This window comes from Pelmatolapia mariae, linkage group LG17 (genome assembly GCF_036321145.2).
Source record: "Pelmatolapia mariae isolate MD_Pm_ZW linkage group LG17, Pm_UMD_F_2, whole genome shotgun sequence".
NCBI lineage: Eukaryota > Metazoa > Chordata > Actinopteri > Cichliformes > Cichlidae > Pelmatolapia > Pelmatolapia mariae.
In genome coordinates, this window is record NC_086242.1 from 34,607,391 (window position 1) to 34,618,876 (window position 11,486).

The following is an 11,486-nucleotide window of genomic DNA, read 5'->3' on the forward strand; positions in this document are numbered from 1 at the left end:
GGAGGTTTTAATTAACTGACCATAACTATTCCTGCAATTACCGTTGCCATAACACTGCCGGAAGACTGGCTAAATCTAGATCCATGCACGGCGTCGGATCAAAAGAACTGCTCAGTCACAGCAACGCTTATGCCAAGTTTCCGTGTGGCATTTGAGAATCTTGTCTTGAATGCTCCTGACCTTCATTTTGTAGGAAAATGTGGCCGACCTTCAGGTAGAGATTAACTTTAGCTTTATCTGCAGCTGTCTTTGACTCTTGTAGAGGACTATAAGAGACGAGACAAGACTGTATGTGTGGGAGATAAATGTCCAGATAAACGTTCAAGCCTGAAAGTGTGTGTGTGTTTGTGTGTGCATGCAGAGGGCGGTGCAGTCACGTGAAGGATAGATGCTTACAGAGGCCACATCACATAAGGCTTTACCAGGATCCAGGATATAATGAAAGGGTTTTATGTGGTGTCAGACGTGCTCCAGTTCTCAGGCTCCAGCAGGAGATGGAAACCACAAAAGACGGCTGTAAGAGAGCTGATTAACACTTACAGCCAGTAATAGCTTACTATCATCAACATAAAAACGTTCCTTGTGTAGCTCTGGCTTAAATACATGTATGTAAAGGCTTGTATGCTACAGCTGGTTTCTCTTTACTTCCTCTGCTCCTGCTTTAGTAATGTACATGTGACTGTGAATATTTGCAGTTAGCCACTCATGCTAAATATATTTAATGTGTCATGAGTGGTCATTTCTGGTGATTAATGCAGGCGTGTGAATGTCTTACTTTTTAATAGGCCAAGTGTGCTCCTGTAAACAGTTGTGTTATTTCAGTCCAGATGTGCTGAAACGCTTCCAAAAGAGCCGAGGGCAAACAAGCCCGAGGGGTCTTCTATTGAATTTAGGTTAAAAGGATGACACTGGTGTCATGCTGGAGGGGACAAACACCACCCAGACAGAGATTACACAACCTCAACACCCGAATGTTGTTCTTGCTGAAGTACAAAGCGTGTTCTGTATGTAAACCTCTGGGAAAGCAGGGCAGTCTGTGCCTCACACAGTGCAGTTGTTGTCCATCAGGATCGGTGTCACCGCTAGAGAGCACGGTTCCCAAGTATTCATCTTAGGTTTGCTTGGCTGCATTAAAGCCTTTTGCCTAGAGAAGAAGTAATGGTTTGTAAAGCTTCAGTGGTTCTACAGCGAGGCAACACTTTTTTTACATATATATATATCCGAGAAGGGGCTTTCCTTACTGTGCTGCTTGTAGTTTCAGTTCACACTTGGTTTTGTCAGTCACACATTTAACTTTGCTCAGAAAAAGTCACATATGCTTGCACAAACGAAACACAAAGCACCGATGGTTCTTTTCTTAATTTACTACCCATTTATTACCTTAGATCTTAATCTGTGGTTTGTTTTGGACTGACCGAAGCCTGGCCATACTAATAGGTTAGGAGTGTGCAGATATCAAAGGGTGCACTGCCAAGAGTCATAGTGCCAGATGACAGTCAGATGCTGAATAATTTGAAGCTTTGGAGTGAAATGCTGCGTCCAGGCTCTAGTTTTCCAAGCAGTCCTAATTACGCTGGTGGGAGTAAAGTGAAGGTATGGGTTGGGGCGGTGAGGAGGGGCTGTTTTAAAATGGCTAAGAGAGAAACTTGGGTTTGAATCTTTCATTTTATCTGTGCTGTGAGCCACTAGTTTGTCACAGAGAAGAAAGCACATGCTGGCAGCAACAAAAAAAGAGAAAAGGCGTAAAGACACGCCCCCCCCCCCCCCCCCCCCCCCCCCCCCCCCCCCCCCCCCGGGGCTGAGCCCGCCCTCCTCTCTGCACTGGCTGATGCAATTCCATGGTTCCATTGCGCTGCGGGAGATAATCCCAAGCCGTTTTGAATGGGCGCTGTAAGCAGGGCTCTTTGTGACCTCTCTCCCAGAGGCTTACGGGCTAAAGGGGCCTCAGGTTTTACCTGATACCTGCGACCTTTCACCCAGTTCAGGCTTTAATAGGTTGCCTGTAGCTCAGGGATCTCCTGGTTTTCTCTGACTCACACACACACACGAGTTCATAACTCTTGACACACTTCAATCACTGGCCAAGTGTGGGGAATCGGCTTCAGTCGCAGGCTGGCAGCCGTGCATATTTGTTAATGATTCGGTTCTTTGACTGAGACAAGAAGAGAGCAACTGACTTTAGTGTTGGAATAAATTGTTTTTATCAAACAAAAGTTTATTTCTCTATTTACAAGAAAGCTGAAAACACTGTTTCACCACATTCACCACTCTGTCACTGTTTCTCCTAGATCCGTTCGTCCATCACAACGTTACTGTTCAGCGGGCGAGAGTTCAGCTGGACTCGCCACTTGCTGATTGCCGCCTTCATCCTGGCCTTTAACAACATCCTGGTCATCTTTGTCCCCACCATCCGGGACATCTTTGGCTTCATCGGTAAGTCCTGACACTGAGTGTGAACAGTGAACAGAGCAACATTTCTGCCCTTTCAAAAAGACACATGAACCCAGAGTGAGTCAGTGAGGTTTGCCGGTTCACGCCTGATTGGCACCTTCAGATGAGGGATTGTTTAATTGGATAAAGCCGCTGGAAGTACAGAGAAGCTTAAAATGTCAGGTTAAATCCTTACCTGGTGAGGATTCTCAGGTTTAAGATTATCAGGAAGAACACTTTCCTACTCACCCCCTTTTTAATAAAGAGTTGCCAGCAGATGCCTGTGCACATGTTCTGTTGGAGGAAAGATGATCACTTCGAGCAAAGTTTAAAAAAAAGAAAAATCAGCTTTGCAAAAGTAATCCCTAAATCAAACCGAAGAGTACTACTTTGTAACTGAGTAACAGCACCTCAAATCAATAGTTAATGGCATGCCTATAATATATGAGACTTGATGCTTTATTAAAGGTATTTTAAAAGCTTATGTTATGCACCTTAATTATTAAAAAGTCTAAAAAACACAGCTGTCACTCAACATTGTTTCTACCTTTGGTTGAGACAGTTGCACGAGTGCTGCGTCACATCATAGGAGACTTCGTTAGCACCTCTCAAGTCTTAAAGAATTCCTCCTCATAGTGATTGGTCTGGCTGTTTGTTTCAGTTGCTGTCACCTGATTGGCAGATTCAGTTTTCCTCTCGGTTTAATTGCAGGCGCCTCTGCAGCAACAATGCTCATCTTCATCCTACCCGCTGCCTTTTACCTGCGCTTGGTAAAGTCGCTGCCGTTACGCTCCCCACAGAAGATTGGGGTAAGTGTGCAGAAACACACTCGCAGTCACACACAATGCTTTCTGCTGCTTTCTCACTGTATCGGCTTTCTCCATTTATCCACTGAGGGCCAGATGAATGTGATCTGCCAGAAATTTCCACAGACCCCTTCTGTGTATCTCAACAAGCTGAATCCCTTCTTGTTCTGTCTCTCTCTCTCTCTCTCTTCAGGCAGCCATCTTCCTGGTCATGGGAGTCATCTTCATGACTGGCAGCTTGACGCTTATCGTTCTTGACTGGATCCACAACCCCCCAGGCTCTGGGGGACACCATTAAAACACTTTTCTACCTTCTTCAGTTTCCCATTTAGAAGTGCAGCCACTTCCTTGACTGCCCCACAGCAAATCACTTGTTTTCCGTACCCACTGGTTTCCTTCATTTCATCAAATCGTTATAGAACCTCAGCCTATAGACATGAGTGCAGCACTGGGTTAAGACATCTTCAGTATCCTCCCAGAAAGTCTCACTGGAGGGGATCCTTTTAGCTTAGTTTGTATTTTTTTCTTTTTTCTTTTTTTGGATGTGAAACGACACAAATGAAAGAATCACAACAAGGGGTACCGGTCTCTGGTTTAAAATGCCAACATGCCACCGAGACAGCCTTAGATCGTCACCATCATCTTGATGGTCATTCTTTTCCAGCTATGAAGAAACAACAATGAACAGATACTCTGCAGCCTGTACTTGAAGCAGATTTGTAAACTGTGATAATTGTTGAAGGGCTGGAACGATGATGTAGGTCCATCAGTCCTCTGTGAACTTTAAGGAGTCTTTTGGAGTGTGCCATCATCCATGGAAAAAGGAGCACATCTAGCATTGTGTTCAGTAGTAGCTGTGTAAAGAGCCATTACTATAATTATTATTACTATTTCCTAAAATTCCTGCAGTCGATTAAGCATTCATCTCTTCTCAAAATGACGGTTGATGAGCAATTTAATTCCATTTTTTATTTGGGAAATTCAACATCGATTTGCTGCTGTGTTATGTATTAACAATCAGAAGCTTTGCCAAAGTTGGCACGCACAAACAATTTTCTTTAGTAGAGTTATGCTAGATATTTTCAGCTCCAAAAACTCAAGGATCTTCCTTGCCGGTCGTTTTCATTTCGGCTGTGCACACAAGATTAAGTGGGTGCTTTCAGTATTACTGTTCACAGATGGATCTAAATATGCAAGATACGAATGTACATAATTAAGTGTATCTACTGACAAAATGGTTGTTGTATATAATATCTTACTTGGCCTCTTAAGGCTGTTTCCCATTCAGCTGGATGATCATTTCCAACTAGCAGTATACATATACCTGCTGGAATCATTATTAAGGCACTTACAATAGAACTCATGAGATAAACATTGAATTGGTTTTTTAAAAAATAAGTAATTATATGGGGAAAAAATAAGTATGCATTTTAGACAATTTTTAAAAAAGGTCAGCTAAAAAAGATACATATGAATAGGTTGACCTAAATATTACAATTATTTTAACTCGTGCCATATTATGCTCAAGAAGAACTTTGCCCTCTGCAGAATGTTATTCGAATGTACGTCCTTTGTTTTTTGCATAATTATATGCTATTCAGTTTGAAGTAATTGTTTGACACTTTGTAAAAGTTATGAGTTAGATGCGAAGATTGATAACAATCTCATGTAGGCACGTTAAGTAGGAAGCTAACCTTTTACTGTCAGGCCATTAGTGTAGGGATTGAAACGCTCCATAAAAGTGTGACCCAATGCTTAAACATTTACGGATATGTAGAAATTAATTTAAGGAAATATAATATTTCAGTTATTAAGCTTTAGAGGCTGTGGTAGGCAAATTTTAACTTTACGCCAAACCATGCTAGCTAGTCAGTCAATATGCTAGCGAGGGCTAACAAGTCTCCAGGTTCCTTTGTTTTTACTTGGCATATAAACGAGATTGTTATCAATCTTCACGTGTAAGTCTTGACAATTAAGTGAAAATGTTCCCTTCACACACAAAATATCAAAGAGCAGTAATTTTTAGAAGTAAGGGTGCAGTAAATAATAACTAACAAAGAATGCTTCAATACCTAGATGACCATGCTAAAGGTGTCAGCCATTTTTAAGTATGTTGTGAAGGGTGTATACCAAGATCCCAAGTTGCAACTCCAGATGTTTTACCTCAACATCTAAAGCTAAACATTTGGATATCTCCTAGCAATATATTTTTTTATATATATAATTCTTGACGGGTTTTTTAATTTAAAAGAATAATATACAACCGGTAATCGTATTCATTATTTTATTGTGCCTTCTGAATTCTTGGTATTGTAATTGGCTTTTGAAACAGGTGCCTTAAATGTAACAGTGAATGGCGGCATCACAACCTCAGACTTGTTCCGTTTCACCGCTTCTCCCGTGCCATTGCGTGTCACACGCAGCCAAAGTGGACAGCATTTATAGATCCTTTGTGGATCTACGTACATAAAAACAAATAGATATTTCAAATGAAATAGTATATAATGTGCATGTTTTTGGCCTACAAACATGGTCTTTTTGAACAATTGTATATGCTCTGTAAATAATCTTTATTTTATGGTACACTGACACTCATTGCTTGTGAGCGGGTTGATGGATGAATTCTACTTGACTTCTTCTGCAATCCGTGTTTGTTTTAGTTTCTAAGTATGTATTAGACCTTTTTTTTCTCTTGCTGTCAGACAGTAGTTTGTTCTGGGGTTTTTTTGGTCCTATATTTGAAGCTTGTATATTTGTAGAAAAGTTGTTCGCTATATATCTGTTTTCATATTTTAACATTAACCTGTCGTCACAACAGCCTACTTCCCAACACGGTTTTCACAGGAGTCTCAGAAATAAGGCAACAGGGTTTATGTCACTAGCTGACCGTCACTGGGTTGAATGTTAAAGCCACGATTAAGCTGTGTTGATATTAAACATGTAATTTAACACTCAACAAAATTAGGACGAGACAAATATTTTATGACCACACTACAGGAAGTTTCTTACGAGACACGTTAGTCATCTGTTACAAGACCAAGTGGTTCTTTTGCTATTGCACTGTGCAATGCAATGTAGCCATACACTTAAACTAACATGTACTGCAAGTGTATACCTTTATGCATAAGAACCTTCCACGTTCACCAGCTTAAAGCTTTACCAGGACAATCATACACCATTGCTGGCTGTATGTCAGTGGCTTGTGACGCATGTCATTGGTGTCATAGACATCTTTAAAAAGCCCAGTTTTTGGTCAGGTTTTATTTGCAAGGCATTACTTGAATATTTTTACAGCCTGATAAAGTCACCAAGCTTCTCGACTAAAGGGTCACTTGACCCGTGCAGTACTCACTATCAATATTCAATAATAGGTGTTTGAAAATCTGCCTCACTCTCTCCTCTGGGTCTGTTACTAATGTAAGAGTTTTTCTCAGTTCCTCAGGATGAGTTTTGTCTTTTCAAGCGGCTCATCCAATAAAGAGAAGAGACAGCAGTTTTTTATCAGAAAGCTCTTTCAACCCACTTTAGTATCTCAGGTATTCAGTCTGGCTGAACTTTTCTTCTCACTTTCGGATAGACTCGTATCATATCTCTTTTCCTTTTCTGTGTGATCGAGCCAAGCTGTACAATGCTGTTATAAGCCGTGCTGGTCTAAATGACAAGTCTTCTCATGGATTTGTAAAACAGACAAGTCCCCAGAATGTGTTTCGAAAGAAGGTGTAGAAAAACCACCTGCCTTATTTTTCTATGGACCCTCAGCCGTGTAGAAGCACTGGCTTAATGTTTCTGCTGTTCACAGTGTTCCTATGGATCAGGTTGAACATTCAGATTTGTAATTTTACCTAAACAAAGGGGATTTTTTTTCTTTTTTTTTTGTATCGGTGATGCTGTTTCATTATGATGAACAATAAAAATGTGAAATAAAAACATGTTTTTTTATCATTTTTTAACTTTTAAAATCATAGTTCTTTAAAGAAAACCAAAGCAAACTAACAAGTGGTAATAATAGAAATGCAGTATATTATAAAATGTTTGTAAATGTGGATATGGGAAAAATCCCTTTTGTCACTCCAGATTTTATATAACATGCTGGGGGGGTTTTCTAGTTTGTGTCTGAGAAGGTAGTGACCAGAACCATATTTCTGTCATAACAATTAGATGGTATTAGGCCTATAGAAATAAATCTTCAATTTCCTGGATACCTAGCATCTGCTGCTGACATGTAACACCTGCTTGTAATGTCCCAAGAGTCAAAATGAGGAATGTTATAATCTTTCCATTTTTTTCTTTCTCCAAAGAGTTTTTCTCCTGCATTGTGCAAATACAGTAATAAAAATGCATGAAAATCATATATCATAGTCATGTCCAGCAGAGGTGTGTGGCACGTGCCCTGCCACAACACTGTTGAGCTTGAGTAGTACAGTGACCAACAAAACTTCATAATGGTTTGGAGTGACTGAATGTACCGATGCTTGTACACTTCTAATGATTTTTTTTAATCAATTTCACTATGGTTTGGATTTTAAAAAAAAACAAAAAAAAAATACTTTACACTCCATGCAATTCATTTTAAAAGGTTTTGCAGAGTTTTAAAAAAATCCACTAATACTGCATATAAATATAAACTGTGCCAATAAATATAAAACTACTTAAAAAAACAAACAAACTACTCAACAGTTTATAATTAAACTCATCTCCAGCTGGAGCATTAAAAATGGCTATACACATCAACAAATCAATAATCCTAATTTAATATAGCACTCAAAGGCTTTTAGAGTACAAGCACTTTACCATCTATCACACATTGTGTCCAGTTTAGAATCTCTAATTATCCTAACATGCATGCTGCTGAATTGTGGACAAAGGAAACCCACAGAGGCACAGCAGTCTCCACACAGAAAAGGCCCCAGCTGATATTTAAACCAGGAATCTTGTTGCTGTGAGGCAAGAGTGCTGACCAGTGCCATATGTTTCTGTATGAATACTCTTGTTGCTGCTTTTCTTTCTACTTTCTACTCGATGCTAAAACTTCCTGTAACTTAAGTGTCATTTTGACTTTCACTGAAACAAAGATTATTCTTAAAATAAAAATTCTTTCACTTTGCAAAAGACATAAAGTCATTTTCTGACATTTCTATGCTCAAAGCAAATAACTGTATTGTACTTACCATAGCATTTTTACACCATTATTTTAACAATCATTAAGAACTCATTAACAGACTTTAATTATGAAAGGACCTGGTGGCCCATGCTTCAGTTTTTCATCAATGCCATTAAAAATGTGTTGTCCAACTGAGATTTTATGTATGAGCACGGCATCTTTACAAGACAATGCAGATTCCACCACATGGAAGTTGTAAATCTGGTTATGCCACATGTGTGAGCTTTGACCTCTGATTGACAATCTGTAGAAACCTCCCTTCACCTCATTGTGCTGCTCCTTTGCCTCATATACCTGTTAAAACATTTTTGTTCTCTTCATACATAAATAATGAACCGTGTGCATTCATAGATTAGCATCCAAATGACCACAAAAATAGTAAGAATGTCTTTCAAATGCTCCCATTTCCCAGAAGTCCAGCTTGCTGCAGTGGCAAAGGGAAAGGATAGGATGCATGAGTAATAAACTGAATAGCACATTTATCTTCCACATTAGATATGTTAAGTAAACACAGGATATACAACAAATATGACTCACTCTACACACCCAAATCCATTGTTAATGGAGCTTTTTATGAATAACTTGATTTAAACAGTTTAGAACTGTGTAACCAGTCAGTAAGCCGTAGCTTACTGTTGCTATTTGTTGTTTCTGAAGAATGTAAAGCTTTAAATGTATTTAGATGGAAGTGTAATTGAAAAAGGGAGCAAATAAAACTGGATCAAGGTGTGCCACTCCGATGTAAATAATCAAAACAGACCTGCTTCTTGTGATTCCTGTTGCTGTTCTCTTCTTTTTTCCTCTTTTCTGATTCACCATTCTCCACCAAGACGTTTCTTCTTCACTATATTCTTCTCTCTTCCTCCTCTTAACTCTTTACCTTTGGAACTAATAGTCCCCCCTTTCCAAAACCCTCTTCGCTTCCTGCCCCCCTCCCAAACCACCCACTATCTTCTTTTTATGAGGATTAGCTGTACTGTTCTGTAAATTCCTGGAATACACTCACCGTTAATAACCTACTATCTGTGTGGGAAAGAAGCTCAGCACAGCACCACTAAACTGCTTAGAACTGAAGTCACATTACCCAGATTTTTTGACCTGAGAAAGTACCTGGCCATAATTAAAAGCTCCCACAATGATCTAATAAGAATTCCAGTTCTGATCATCAAATTCTCCTAATGTAGCTTATAAACCACAAAGTGATTTATCTGGTATGTTGGGTGTGTTAGCAAACTCTTACAAGTGTACTAGGCCCGATCGCAAATGTGTTACATGTGAAATATGCTACTTGGCTTCTGTTTTGTGTCCAAATATTTTGTGGAAGTAGCTGCTAAATGAGTCATCTAGTAGGTGATTAGCTATGTCAAGCTATAAGCTAATTTTCTCAGTGCTCAGGTAGCACAATTCGGGTTTTTATGTTTGTTGGTTGGTTTGTTTGGGGGTTTTATGTTGAAACCTGCCTGGCTGCTAAAACCATGACAACACTCATGAGAATGCTGAGAGAATATTAAAGTATTAGATAACATTAAACCAAAACAATCTGTTGAAACAGGCTATAACTTAGGCAGGGCTTTTCAGTACGTAGTCGTTTGTGGTGCCTTCTGAAAAATTTAGCATGACTGAAGTTACAAAGTAACGTTATGTTGTGATGTTAATTGTGGTTGAATTTGCTGAAAAAAAGACATATACACAGCATATAAAAATGACAGGAAAATGCATTGATTTGGGTCAATGAGGTAACATATTCTCAATGCTTTTACTATCAGAGTATAGCCACCCCCCAGAAGTGCATTCTGAGCCGTGGAAAAAACCCTGGCAAAGGGTAACTGGAAAGCTATAAGATCATTTCAATTCAATTCAATTCAATTTTATTTATATAGCGCCAAATCACAACAACAGTCGCCTCAAGGCGCTTTGTAGGTGTAAAACTACAAATGTGTAACACCTTTACAATTTCAGTATAAAAACTAGAATTATAACCAATTAAGTTACAATTTACTATCTATGTATGTCCAGATTTACGTAATACTTGTTCATACCAGGGATGGGCACCTCATGCAAAACTACTGTTCCTTATTTGCAACAATAAACCCCAAACCACTCCATATTTGTGACATGCTAGCTGTATTTGATAGAATTTGTACTGGGCCTTCAGAACTTTTTGACAGCTTTTTGACAGCTTTATACATTTTATAGCAGCTTTATACATTTCTTTTTCATTAGCATCTAATCTCACCACTCCACACACCACTAGTGTTTTTGTTCCATGTGCAATACTGTCACACTCTTGGCAGGAGTAGTGTATTTCCATTATAAGGAAAAGGGTTTTTTTTAAAAAAGAAGCTGCATAAACTATTGGAATGTTTTATAACTGAATTACTATGCAATTATATAATTCAAAATGCATGATCATCGCCTTCACAATCTATTTTGTGAGTTCACATTGCCAATTGAGAACCAAAAGATAATCAGTTCATTAAATCAATCGGTTCATGTGAAAGTTTGTGACAAATTTAAGGAAATTCCCTCAGGATGTTCCTGAGATATTTTGTTAACAACTGAACAAAAGGACAGACAACTGAGAACATAATGCCTCCTGGCTATAGCTGTCGCCAATGTGGAGGCATAAAATCCCCACAACAGCTAATCTGAGTCATGTGGCAAAGTTGTCACAGTAGTTTTCTTTCTAGCCACATCCTTCAGATTCTCCTGGGGGATCACAATACTAAGGTCTTAGCCCAGCTGGGTCTATGGCTAAAAGTTCTTTGCAAACATTTACCAATACCTCCACGACAAATGTGAGAAGCATTTCATTTGGGAGCTTCCATTTGGCTCTGTTTACATTAAGATTCTTCCAGATATTTGACCCCCCCAACATGCCTTAAGGGTGAACCCAGAAACTAATTCTGGACATTTGTGTCTGTAGTATAATCCTTGCAGAGGCCAAATCCAGGTCTAGAAGTCTGGAGACTCCTCATCCTGTGTATGAAAGCTCCTTGTAATAAACTGCTAACATTTAAACTAAAGAAACAGTAATAATACTATCTTCTATCATAACCAAGGACACCTTATACTATGCTACACAATTA

General features: G+C 39.1%; 1 protein-coding gene across 6 annotated transcripts in view; it reads left to right on the top strand.

Moving 5' to 3' along the window:
* The window catches only part of slc38a4 (solute carrier family 38 member 4), a 35,058-nt gene extending 27,901 nt beyond the window's left edge, over nt 1-7,157 (top strand). For all 6 annotated transcript variants that reach the window (XM_063500776.1, XM_063500775.1, XM_065469473.1 and 3 more), the window contains 3 exons: nt 2,289-2,433; nt 3,142-3,239; nt 3,430-7,157. In XM_063500776.1, coding sequence (XP_063356846.1) covers nt 2,289-2,433; nt 3,142-3,239; nt 3,430-3,534 — 348 coding nt within the window. In that variant the 3' untranslated portion in view covers nt 3,535-7,157. The remainder of the gene's footprint in view (nt 1-2,288; nt 2,434-3,141; nt 3,240-3,429) is intronic.
* The last annotated feature ends 4,329 nt before the right edge of the window (nt 7,158-11,486 follow it).